Source organism: Hyperolius riggenbachi, chromosome 7 (genome assembly GCF_040937935.1).
Source record: "Hyperolius riggenbachi isolate aHypRig1 chromosome 7, aHypRig1.pri, whole genome shotgun sequence".
Lineage (NCBI taxonomy): Eukaryota > Metazoa > Chordata > Amphibia > Anura > Hyperoliidae > Hyperolius > Hyperolius riggenbachi.
This window is the reverse complement of record NC_090652.1, coordinates 165,951,344-165,965,613: the sequence shown is the minus strand read 5'-3', so window position 1 is coordinate 165,965,613 and position 14,270 is coordinate 165,951,344. Positions and strand designations below refer to the sequence as shown.

General features: G+C 42.0%; 1 protein-coding gene across 2 annotated transcripts in view; it reads right to left on the bottom strand.

Annotated features, from left to right (window-relative positions):
- LOC137524699 (dynein axonemal heavy chain 7-like) overlaps positions 1 to 14,270 on the bottom strand; it is a 565,826-nt gene that overhangs the window by 219,246 nt on the left and 332,310 nt on the right. For both annotated transcript variants that reach the window (XM_068244848.1, XM_068244849.1), the window contains one exon: positions 2,049 to 2,379. In XM_068244848.1, the coding sequence (XP_068100949.1) occupies positions 2,049 to 2,379 (331 nt within the window). The remainder of the gene's footprint in view (positions 1 to 2,048; positions 2,380 to 14,270) is intronic.

Genomic DNA, 14,270 nt, shown 5'->3' with positions numbered 1-14,270 from the left:
CAAAAGTCATGTTCATTTTTCGTCACAACCCCCTGGTCTCGACCCAAATCCATAAGCTGGTTTACCCTTGTCTTAATCATAGGGAACGGATCTGACCTCAACCTGAGGTATGTATTTTCATCGCTCAACAACATACATTCCTCCATATAATACTGGGTGGGTAGCAGTACCACGTTGCCACCCTTATCACTGGGTTTGATAGTTACATCAGGCAAATTCCTCAGATACTCAAGGGCCTGCTCTTCCCCCTTGTTCAAATTTCTCTCGTTACTGCGAGGGGACCAATGCAACCCATCAAAATCTCTACAAACAAGTTCTTTAAATGTGGACAAACGATGTGACAGCTGTGGCATAAGTTTAGATTTAGTCCTCACATTGACCGGTAATGGATTTGCTATCTCGTCAGGGATGTTTGTAGGTGAAACTAGGGGACCCCCCTCATCCATTAGGCTTTCTAAGGCTATCAAGGCCTCTCTATCACCCATACTATCCAGTCTTGGAGGGGGTTCTTTAGAATTCTCAATATCGGTTTTGTCAGCACCATATGTGAGAGACAACTGTATGCGTCTTAAAAAGAAGCAGAGGTCCCTATAGACTTGAAATGGATCACCTCTACTAGCAGGAGCAAAAGTGAGACCACGAGATAAAAGGGAATACACATCCGGGCCAAAAACATGAGAGGTGAGGTTCATGACATTATGTGACCCTATTTGACCCTATTTGTTTTGTTTCCTGACTGGTTGCACCCTCCTCTCTGTCGCCTCTTTCTTCTGTTTCCCTATCTCTTTCTGGGGACAAATGGGCAAATACATTTCATGGATTTTAATTAAAGTAGCAAGCATTATTTAAAAACTACAATGGCCGAAAACTAAAAAATAATAATTTTCTTCCCACATTTTTTCCTATTTTCCCATTAAAACACATTTAGAATAAAACAATTCTTGGCATAATGTCCCACCTAAAGAAAGCCTAATTAGTGGCAAAAAAACAAGATATAGTTCATTTCATTGCGATAAGTAATAATAAAGTTATAGACGAATGAATGGAAAGAGCGCTGAAAGGTGAAAATTGCTCTAGTGTTTCAGGGGTAAAACCCCTCAGTTGTGAAATGGTTAATCAAAGCCAAAGGAGGCACTGTGCAGACCTTTTCTGCTTCATATCTGCTTCACTTACAGTAGGTAATAAAAATCTGACATATCTAACTAGTTTTGGACTAGTCTATCTCCTCATAGGGGATTCTCAAGATCTCCTTTATTTACTAAAGCAATCTCTGCACAGAAGTGGCACAGTCCAACTACCAGAATAATGTAATAATAAGCTCACAATGGAAGATGTAGGATGTGATCAAAGTGGAGATGGTGGAAATAAATGGATAAACCCAAATTCAGAGGCTGCTCTGAAGCTGTGGTCAGTGTTGCACTATCACACCCAAACACTCTGTTAAACAGTAGGTGACATACCTGGGAACCAGCTTTTCCAGAAATGCATTTGAACAACAAGATGTCCAACATACGATACATACTGTGGAATGGATTTTTTTTCTTTGTGTATGATGTGAAGACCTCAACAAAGTGTTGTAATGGTGTGGACTTATACATCACCTGTGTTATTAAGACAGTATAAAAAGGCCACAGCAGTATTTTAACCGCTTTCAGACGGTGGTGATTGAAATCTATGTCCTGTTTGGAGGCCGTTATTTCTGCCAAGGCGTAGATGTCACTCACCACTGCCGTGCGCTTTCACCACTCCCACCAATTGTGTCACTCTCTCCCACCACAGCTCACTCACCCCGCTGTCAATATGACAGCAGAGCTCTGTGAGCCAGTCAGGAGCCGATTTCATTGGCTCCTGACCCTGTGATCAATGTGAGCCAATCTCATTGGCTCACATTGAATTTTTATTATTTTACCTTACACAATATTCAATACCTCTTTTGTTTTTTATTATATATGCTTACAGTTTTATCATGCCATGTCAAATACAATATAACATATGATGTACCGAATAAATAAAAGTACAACTCATAAATCTGTACTCTAAATACCCACCTGTGTAGTTAGAGTATCAAGTGCTGCCAAAGCTGATTCCAGAATAGGTAAAGCTTGTGCCAAGTCACCGTCACATTCATCTTTGATTGCTTTAGCAGCCATTGCTTGTTCATTGGCCACTGCCTCATCTGCTTTTACAATTTTCTCTGTTTTGGCGACCTCAATGGATTCTCTTTCGATGACAACCATCATCTCATCAACTTCTTTGCTAGCAATCTTTAGCTGAGGCTGAAGAGCTTCTAACTCACTTTGCATGGTAGCCACTTGGGATGATGCAGATTCCAGCTTCTGTAAACCCACTTCATATCGTTGTTTCATTTTCATTACTTCTCTATATGAAGTATTAAAGCAAGTACATAAAAATAGGTTTGCAAGAATAGTGTAATGTAGATTTTATGTTGTGAACATAGATGTGTACAAGACTATTCATACAGTCTTTAAATTATTACAACTTATTAAACTAACATAGGATTGGATATTTTGGGCATATGCAATTAACTTTTTCTCCTGACTCTTCTCCTAGTGACTACTGTAGTGACTACTGTAGCTGGAAACAACTGTTTTTTTCTTTTTATGGGATATCTACATAGACATAAATAGGCCCATAATCTACAACAATTAGTCCTGTATTACAATGGAATGTTGTGTATGGAATGTTGTGTATGCTAATGCAATTTTATCATTTTAGCAAAACTGAAAACTGCTGCAATGATTAACGTAGCAAGAAAACTGTCCTTCTTTAGACTTGTTCAATATCTGGCACACCAACTTAGGGTTTGAATACAGAATCAAATGTCCAGAAAACTAAAACCCCTCAGTTTATGACTAAAATTAGGGCCTGTTCACACTTGAGCAGATGCAAAATGGACACCGTAAGCACGTCCATTTGACATCCGCTTGTAGTTTCTGCACCATCTGCTCCATGTGTGCCTGTCTGCTTCGCCCAAGATCATCACTCACGTCACTGTAGCTTGGTCCCTCTGTATTCAGCACAGAGGCTGGCAGGACTGCAGGGCTCTCCATAGGATGCAACAGACCAATTCTCCACCATGAACCAATGAAAATTCTCCCTGTTGCTAAGAATTCCCATTGGTCTTTTGCAGGCCAATGGGGATCCCAATGCTTCTACAGGCCTCCAGTCTGTGTACTAGGGACTGAGCGGTGGCAATCGGCACTGGGAAACATAAGTATTATGCCACGGTGGTGATTGAAGTGTGTGAAGTGGACATGTCGACTAGCCTAGTGAGAATGGACACTGTCCATTCTCATAGGTTTTCATTGCATACATTTCACTGGCCGGTTTGGTAAAATGTGCAAAGTTCAGACTTTGTGCTCCACTTACCCCAACAGGGCAAGTGGATGCATTTTTTTCAATAAGTGGAAGAGGATCCTATTTTCAACAATAGGATCTACTTCTGCGATGAGCATAGTTAAAACTTATGTATCAATAAGTGTGAACAAGCCCTAAGTCAGTCTGTTCTATCTCTGTGAAATGGAGGACGTGCCATGCTGCCAATAAGTGAAGATCTTGTACAACGCTGTGCAATACTACATTAACAGAGCTTGGGCAAACTGGTTCTAGCCACAGAAGAAAGAGGAGTGACAAGCCTTGATGCAAAACTGGGCAAAAGTAAATATACATAACACCATATAGTTTGAGAACCATGGAACAGGATCCATCTAATATTCTATGTTCTGCCATATCCTGTAGTCTGTGCTTTACTGAAGACGCTTTTATCCGTTTACATGACAATCAACCGTAAGCACAACTTTAATGTATATAAGAACCATTTAGGGAAGACAAGGTCACCTGGTATTCAGTCTATAATGGATTTATGTTTGAAGTTACAATAAAGCCAATCCAACATGAGGGGTGCTTTAGAATGCAAGGAGTGAAATCTTATCAGATTATCAAAGAGGTGGTGGAGAAAAAGCACTACTGCAGAAGCGTCCAGCATAATAATAAAAACAATCTGCAGCAGCTCAGAGACATCTTTTCCTTGCAAAGCAGTTATATTTCAACTCGCTCCTCTCTTCACCATCCCATAACCCTAAACAACTTATTAACACATTTAATTCCCCTCTCAACCCCCACCTTCTCCCCCATCCTCATGTTTATCAGCTGAAGATTTTGCATTATACGTTATTATCAAAATTGATACAATATGAAATAGCTTTAAAATGCAAACTCCTTTCATCAGTCCAACCACCTGCTCTATCTTCCTCACCTCTGTCTATTTGCTCACCCACTTAAAACTACCCTTCTTCCACTCTACCTGACCAGTCACTCACTCTGACCTACACCTCTCTAATGGCTTTCACTTCTGTAACTGAACACTGGCTTTCACTAATCTCTTCAGCTCACCTCACCACCTGTGCTCTGGAGTCTGGACCCTATCCCCCCCCCCTTATCTTATCACCCAGCTCTCCTCTTATTTCATCCCTGCTCTAACAACTTTTTTTAACTTCTTAACCTCAACTGGCAATTTGCCTTCTTCATTTAAATAAGCAATCATATCACCACTAACCGAAAAACCTTCTTTGGACCATAAAGCCCCCTCTAACTATCATCCAGTCTCACTTCTCCCCGTTGCTTCCAAACTGCTGTAATGACACATCTATTCAGAACTGTCTGACTTCCTGTACCGTATTACTAACTGCTTGTTAGACCCCCTCCAGTCTGGCTTCCAATCTAACTATTCTACTGAAACAGTCCTCATCAAAGTTGCGAACGACCTCCTCATTGCAAATTCCAAAGTCAAATTTTCTGTACTTATACTCCTTGACCTTTCCTCTGCCTTTGACACGGTCGATCACTCATTACTTCTCCAGACACTTTCATTGGCAAGGGACTAGCACATTCTTGGATTAGTTCCTACCTGTCTGGATGCCTTTTCACTGTCTCCTATTACAGCGTTAATGCCTTTTCATGCCCACTATCTATTGGTGTACCATAAGCCCCTGTTGTAGGACATCTTCTCTTCAGCATCTATACTCGTGGCTTGGGACAATGAATATGTTCTTTTGGGTTCCTGTATCACCTCTAAGCTGATGACCAGGGGCGTAGCAATAGGGGTTGCAGAGGTAGCGACCGCATTGGTGCCCTTGGGCTACAGGGGCCCACCCCTCAAACACAGTATTAGCTCTCTATTGGTCCTGTGCTCATAACAATCACTTCTATAGATACTTTGAATGATCGTAATCATTAACAAACTGCCCCTTCCTGCACCTCTGACACTGTAGTTGCCATTGGCAGGTTTTGTTGTGCCGTATCAATTGTTATATATAGAGTGCTTGAGGTGGGGGCCCATTGTAAAACTTGCATCTGAGTCCACAGCTGCTTAGCTACGCCACTGCTGATGACTCTTAAATCTATCTCTCTGCTCCTGACCTCTGTACACTATTATCTCAAGTACCTGACTGGCTGCTGTTTCTGCATTTATGACATTCTGTTTTCTCAAACTATACATACGCAAAACAGAGATGTTGATGTTTCTTTTATCTCTCTCTGCTTTCCCACCTATAGTTACCATTAACATAGAAAATTCCCCAATTATTGTAACACCCTACTCTGTGGCCTACCAAAAAACAGACTGGCACATCTCAGATCCCTACTGAACTCTGCTGCTCGTCTCATCCACCTGCTCCTCTGATCCTGCCCCTCTTTGCCAATCCCTCTATTGGTTGCCAATCACCCAAAGGATCCAATTCAAACTCCTAACACTATCATTTAAAGCTCTACATGGGCAATCCCTGCCACACATGCCCTTATTAATCTCCAGATATCATCCCTCCCAGATCCTTTGCTACTCCCAAGAGACCCTCTTGTCATCCAGCTTGGTCACCTCCTCTCACTCTCGCATCCAAGACTTCTCACGGGTGTCACCTCTGCTTTGGAGCACTCTCCCACATCCTTTCTGTCTTGCTACAAGCATGGAAATTTGAAATGTACCCTCAAGACACACCTGATGTCTTACATCGGATGTAAGACCGAATTACTCCTATACCTTATAATTTAAGATAATTATATTTTGGGCATCTCCAACAAGTTTTCTCAGTTGTAGTCCAACCCTTCTGGGTAGTATATGGTACACCATGTGTCCAAATACCTAAAGAGAGCGACCAACCAACCAACCAACACCTGCCAAGCGGATCTGCGATACGAAACAGTCAATTTCCCGTAAGCTCTGTCAGTGGTTGCAAGAGTGCAACCCATCCTTGTGAGTATATCTTACTATCTTACCCAACGATACTGCACCATCGGGCTCCTGGTTTCTCTCATTAGGTATACTAAAAATATCTGAAATGGGACCTGAATAAATCCCAAAAGTAAAAGTACTTGTCCTGTACAAGTACACCATCACTTTGACGGTATCATTTTTTTTACTTTTGTCAAATTCAACAATTAAGAGAAGACTTCACCAGAATGAATACAAAGGGTTCACCACAAGATGTAAACCATTGGTGAGCCTCAAAAACTGGAAGGCCAGATTAGAGTTTGCCAAATTACATCTAAAAAGCCTTCACAGTTCTTGAACAACATCCTATGCACAAATGAGACCAAGATCAACTTGTACCAGAGTGATGGGAAGAAAAGAGTATGGAGAAGGAAAGGAACTGCTCATGATCCTAAGCATACCACTCATCAGTGTAGCATGGTGGCGGTAGTGTCATGGCATGGGCATGTATGGCTGCCAACGGAACTGGTTCTCTTGTATTTATTGATGATGTGGCTGTTGACAAAAGCAGCAGGATGAATTGAGAAGTGTTTCGGGGAATATTATCTGCTCATATTCAGCCAAATGCTTCAGAACTCATTGGACAGAGCTTCACAGTGCAGATGGACAATGACCCAAAGCATACGCAAAAGCAACCAAAGAGTTTTTGAAAGAAAAGAAGTGGAATGTTATGCAATGGCCAAGTCAATCACCTGACCTGAATCCGATTGAGTATGCATTTTACTTGCTGAAGACAAAGCTGAAAGGAAAATGTCCCAAGAATAAGCAGGAACTGAAGACTACAGTTGTCCTGAACGGGTCGCACGCGAACTTATTCACGCGACCATCGCGGATTCGCCCCGCCCCCTATACTACATCATTGGGCTAAACTTTGACCCTCTACATCACAGTCAGCAGGCACATGGCAGCCAATCAGGCTGCACTCCCTCCTGGAGCCCCCCCCCCCTTATATAAGGCAGCAGCGTCGGCCATGTTCTCACTCTGTATGCTGCAGTATTAGTGAGAGAAGGGACAGACAATGGAGAGATAGGGAAAGCAATAATAAGGAGGTCTGTTAGCTTGCTCCTTGCTGATATTTGTTGCTGAAAAGCACCACCAAAACAGCTCTTTTGAGAGCGTATGTTCTTGTAATGTGTTTATTTTTTGTGTGGCCCACTGACACTTGCGTATACAGCCCTGTCTGTCGCAGCTAGTTCTTGCTAATTGCTATACTGTGCAAGGCCCAGCACATTCAGTGCCTACTTTTTCATTGCAGTGTGACAGCTGCACATTGTATTGTAATACCAGTCACTGTATACCTTTCACGGCACCTGTGTGTGACAGCACACAGTTTTATATACCAGTCACTGCATACTTGTTCACTGCACCTCTGTGTGACCGCACTCTGTTTTATATACCAATCCGTGCATACCTGTTAACTGCACCTGTGTGACAGCTGCACATTGTATTGTAATACCAGTCACTGTATACCTGTTCACTGCACCTGTGTGACAGCACGCAGTTTTATATACCAGTCACTGCATACCTGTTCACTGCACCTGTGTGACTGCACTCTGTTTTATAAACCAGTCCGTGCATACCTGTTAACTGTACTTGTGTGACAGCTGCACATTGTATTGTAATATCAGTCACTGTATACCTGTTCACTGCACCTGTGTGACAGCACGCAGTTTTATATACCAGTCCATGCATACCTTTTCACTGCACCTGTGTGACTGCACAGTCAGTGCATACCTTTCACTTGAATGGATGGCAGACTTGTCCTCCATAACAGATTCTCGTTATAGGATTTCAAGTGTATTAGTCTCATCATTATACAGCAGTCAGTGTATACCTTTCACTGCATCTGTGTGACTGCACATTGTATTAGTCAATTTAGTGCATACCTTTCACTTCCGCCCCCCCAATATGGACAAAACAACAGGCAAAGGCAGAGCCAGAGGCAGGCCACCAGGCAGGTCTGTTCAAGGTCGTGCTGTCGAGATTTTGTGCGGCCCTCGACCAAAGTACAGTGTTCAGAAGAAGGCACGTGCCATCAACCCCCAATATTGTCAGGACGTAGTTGACTATTTAACACAGAACACCTCATCTTCCTCAGCTTCCACACGGAAGCGTGACATATCTTCCTCCTCCTGCTCTGATTCTGGCACCCCACTTAACACTCCGTCGGCAGCCATCACCAAAGTGCCATCATCCCAGGGCTCAGCAGTGTGGACATTTTTTTGTGTGTCTGCCTCAGATGAGAGCAATGCCATCTGTACTCTCTGCCACCGAAAATTGAGCCATGGAAAGACCAAGACCCGCGTAGGGACAACTACCTTACGAAGGCACATGAAGAAAAAGCACAAACTGCAATGGGATGACCACCTGAGGAAAAGCAGCACACAAAAGCAAAGCCACACACCGCAGTAGAAGATACCAGGCCGCAATTATTTCTCAAAAAAGGCAATACCCAAACTGTACCGTGATGTTGAAAGGCAAGTGGTGTCATCTCTGGCGCACAGTGTTGGGTCAAGGGTTCATCTGACCACGGATTCCTGGTCTGCAAAGCATGGTCAGGCCTGCCCGAAGACTAAGTCAGTCCCCACACACAGCATCTCTGCCTGCACGCCGTGTGACTGCCTGCCCTTAGACTAAGTCAGTACCCACACAGCATATCTGCCTGCAGGCCGCTTGACTGCCTTCTCCGCCACCACCAACAGACTCCAGGACTCCAGGTGGATTCGTGAATTTTTAAGGCTGCTATAATAGTTTTTCTGGTGCGTGTACATGCCTGCCTAATTTTTCTGGCTGCACTGTGGCTGCAACAACAAAACAAAAGGCATGTACATGTGTCAATTCCCCTTCGTGATCGTTACCTTGCCGTGGTGAAGGGGCTTGCGTATCACAATGAAGCAATGACCTATATGAGTGTGTTGGGGGGCAGTAAAAAGGGGTAAAGTGACACCCAAGGTGAATAAAAAACATTAAAAGCAACTAAAATATAAATAAATGAGGTGGCTTACCTCAATGATGACACACCCATATAGGAATAGATATTTATTAGTTAAAAAAAAAAAGCACAGGCAATGCGTTTTGTGGGAACTCGCCCACTTCCTTAGGCCAAATAAAGTGCCTACAACCATCAAGAGAGGTGCTTAGTGCTACAGTTCAGCATTATAACAAACATATAGGTTAATAAATATGTATATAATATATAAATAAAAAACAAATCTTGCAAGTAGAAAAATTAATGCAACAATAAAATATGAGGATACAATAGATGCATACAAGTCTATGCGATCAATAAGTAGCTGATATATAGTAAGTAGAATTGCTATGAACGGGTTTCCAAGTCCCCAAACAAACCTTTAATATACAAATAAATAGTGAATTGATTAATAAATGAATAAATATCTCTCTTTTCAGACTAGGCATACTGTATGGGTAATGGGACAGTCACAGGTGTGCCGGACTACCTCCACAGTCACAGCCTGCTGTTAAAAACAGTATGTCACAAATATACAAAAACAAGAAGCAAGAAAAACACCTTTAAAACTGTGTCTATGAGCTATAAAAATGATGTATTAAACTATATATCTAATAATTAAGAAGAAAATAAAGGAAATGTATAGTACTATCATGCAAAGGTTTTTAGATTGACATCTGTAGTTGCAAGCAAAAAAGTAATGCTGAAGTATCATGATAGGCTGCAGAGAGTTGGATTCATATTAGAAGAAGGAGCCAAATGGTGGCCGCTCATACCTAAAACAACCCATTTAGCCACTATGGGCTATGGCATATATTTTTGCCATGACCCAAGATGGCCACAGGAGCCTAATTACAGCGACACACCCTCTAGCAGGGACAGCTCCTCTACAAACTTCAAAAGTTTATTTATACTGGGCCTGATTAGATTGCCATCTAGAGGTGCCTTGAATCCGGCTACCGGCATTTAGTGGTAAGTGATCTAACACCACCTTCCCAATACTCCCCCCTTCTGGTCTGATCTAGTTATGTATAGCACACGCACTAAACAGAATATATAGCGAAAATGACCTTCCTTCCTGTCACTAATATGAATCCAACTCTCTGCAGCCACTATACCCTTATTCCTCTCGTCTATCACAAGTACTTAACCCTATCATGGTACTTCAGCATTACTTTTTTGCTTGCAACTACAGACCTTTGCATGATAGTACTATACATTTCCTTTATTTTCTTAATTATTAGATATATAGTTTAATACATCATTTTTATAGCTCATAGACACAGTTTGAAAGGTGTTTTTCTTGCTTCTTGTTTTTGTATATTTGTGACATACTGTTTTTAACAGCAGGCTGTGACTGTGGAGGTAGTCCGGCAAACCTGTGACCGTCCCATTACCCGTACAGTATGCCTAGTCTGAAAAGAGAGATATTTATTCATTTATTAATCAATGCACTATTTATTTGGATAATAATGGTTTGTTTGGGGACTAATACCCTATACTTGAGCTCCCATCATGGGTTGCAAAAGTATTTGGCCCCCTTGAAGTTTTCCACATTTTGTCATATTACTGCCACAAACATGAATCAATTTTATTGGAATTCCACATGAAAGACCAACACAAAGTGGTGTACACATGAGAAGTGGAACGAAAATCATACATGATTCCAAACATCTTTTACAAATAAATAACTGCAAAGTGGTGTGTGCATAATTATTCAGCCCCCTTTGGTCTGAGTGCAGTCAGTTGCCTATAGACATTGCCTGATGAGTTCTAATGACTAAATAGAGTGCACCCGTGTGTAATCTAATGTCAGTACAAATACAGCTGCTCTGTGAGGGCCTCAGAGGTTGTCTAAGAGAATATTGGGAGCAACAACAACATGAAGTCCAAAGAACACACCAGACAGGTCAGGGATAAAGTTATTGAGAAATTTAAAGCAGGCTTAGGCTACAAAAAGATTTCCAAAGCCTTGAACATCCCATGGAGCACTGTTCAAGTGTTCATTCAGAAATGGAAGGAGTATGGCACAACTGTAAACCTACCAAGACAAGGCCGTTCACCTAAACTCACAGGCTGAACAAGGAGAGCGCTGATCAGAAATGCAGTCAAGAGGCCATGGTGACTCTGGATGAGCTGCAGAGATCTACAGCTCAGGTGGGAGACTCTGTCCATAGGACAACTATTAGTCATGCACTGTACAAAGTTTGCCTTTATGGAAGAGTGGCAAAAAAAAGGCATTGTTAACAGAAAGCATAAGAAGTCCCGTTTGCAGTTTGCCACAAGCCATGTGGGGGACACAACAACCATGTGGAAGAAGGTGCTCTGATCAGATGAGACCAAAATGGAACTTTTTGGCCAAAATGCAAAACGCTATGTGTGGCAGAAAACTAACACTGCACATCACTCTGTACACACCATTCCGACTGTCAAATATGGTGGATGGCAGCATCATGCTTGGGGGGTGCATCGCTTCAGCAGGGACAGGGAAGCTGGTCAGAGTTGATGGGAAGATGGATGGAGCCAAATACAGGGCAAACTTGGAAGAAAACCTCTTGGAGACTGCAAAAGACTTGAGACTGGGGTGGAGGTTCACCTTCCAGCAGGACAATGACCCTAAACATAAAGCCAGGGCAACAATGGAATGGTTTAAAACAAAACATATCTATGTGCCCAGTCAAAGTCCAGATCTAAATCCAATCGAGAATCTGTGGCAAGATCTGAAAACTGCTGTTCACAAACGCTGTCCATCTAATCTGACTGAGCTGGAGCTGTTTTGCAAAGAAGAATGGGCAAGGATTTCAGTCTCTAGATGTGCAAAGCTGGTAGAGACCTACCCTAAAAGACTGGCAGCTGTAATTGCAGCAAAAGGTGGTTCTACAAAGTATTGACTTAGGGAGCCGAATAATTACGCACACCCCACTTTGCAGTTATTGATTTCTAAAAAATGTTTGGAATGATGTATGATTTTCGATCCACTTCTCACATGTACACCACTTTGTATTGGTCTTTCATGTGGAATTCCAATAAAATTGATGCATGTTTGTGGCAGTAATGTGACAAAATGTGGAAAAATTCAAGGGGGCCGAATACTTTTTCAACCCACTGTATGTGCTCATTATACATATTTCATAATTGTGGGAATGTAATGTGTAAATGCATACATCTATATACAGTATATATTTGCTTCCCTAGCTATTTCTATGCACATAAGCATTGAGATATGTGGATGTGCATTATCATTTCCACACATTTTCTGTGTCCGAATATATTGCATTTAAATCTATTCGGCTCGTCAACTACAGGATTTACTAGCTCTTTTATTTGAGTGACCATTTATCATAACTATTTGTTTAAATACCCCCTGCAAACCAGTTTATAGCAATTCTACTAACTATATATCAGCTACTTATTGATCGCATAGACTTGTATGCATCCATTGTATCCTCTTGTTTTATTGTCGCATTAATTTTTCTACTTGCAAGATTTGTTTTTTATTTATATATTATATACATATTTATTAACCTATATGTTTGTTATAATGCTGAACTGTAGCATTAAGCGCCTCTCTTGATGGTTGTAGGCACTTCATTTGGCCTGAGGAAGTGGGCGAGTTCCCACGAAAAGCGTTGCCTGTGCTTTTTTTTACTAATAAATATCCATTCCTATATGGGTGTGTCATCACTTAAGTAAGCCACCTCATTTATTTATATTTTAGTTGCTTTTAATGTATTTTATTCACACTGGGCGCCTCTTTACCCCTTTTTACTGTGTCTCAACCCATCCGTGGGGTGCTCCTACACCTGACCACTGGTGGTCTCTGATACTACCTAGTTTGCCAGTGTGTAAAAGTTTTTTCAAGAGAGCGACCTTCGCCAGGTCTCCTGGTATTCCGAGTGGAGTCGGGTTTGTGCATCTCCACCTGCCTGCAGTGGTTGGTTGCCCTTCTGCAACCTGCCTTTGTGAGTATTATTTCAACACCATTTCATTTATTCATCAATCTCTGTGACGTACTGCACCATCTGGGCTCCTATTGTCTCTGTTTTTCTTTCCATAGGGTGCATATACTCACCCTCAACCTTCTTGTCATTGTGGACAGACCAAATTCGATCAGCTGGACAGTCACTGTTGTTCTGTCATTGAGCTACCTCAGCCCGACCATAGGGGCTGGAAAGCCGCCATTGCCTGCACTATCGCCAACGTGCACACCAGCACGGCCATCTGTTTGCGGTGCGTTACACAGTGAGTTTGGTCTGTCAGTGTGAAGCAGTACACTACTTACACTACCTGATCCATGTATACGCACGCAAGATGTTTTCAAGCACTTTAGGCCTCCAATTTAGGAATGCAATGTGATTTCTGCCCTTTAGGGATTATAAACCTACAGTGCGTCAAATCCGGATTTTTCCCCGGGACTTTTGGCGAGTATCCCACTCCACCATGCCCCCCTCCAGGTGTTAGACCCCTTGAAACATCTTTCCATCACTTTTGTGGCCAGAATTAGTGTTTGTAGTTTTGAAAGTTCGCCTGCCCATTGAAGTCTATTACGGTTCGCGTTGATTCGCTGGTTGGTGAACTTCTTCGCAAGTTCACGTTCGCGGTTCGCGGACCAAAATCTGAGGGTTCGCAACAACTCTACTGAAGACAGCTGCAGCAGAGAAATGGCAGAGCATCACCAGGGATGAAACCCTGTTTTCCAGACTTCAGGCTGTAATTGACTGCAAAATATTTGCAACCAAGTATTAAAAGTGAAAGTTTATTTTATGATTTTTATTCTGCCCTATTACTTTTGGTCCCTTAACAAGTGGGAGGCACATATGCAAACTGTTGTAATTCTTACACCGTTCACCTGATTTGGATGTAAATACCCTCAAATTAAAGCTGACCGTCTGCAGTTAACGCACAGTGGCCTCAATTAACTAAGCTTTATCAAACACTTTATCAAACGTTTGATAATTTACCTCATGAGTAAAATCTAATTTTGAATTCACTAAAGTGTTATAGATTTATTGAACA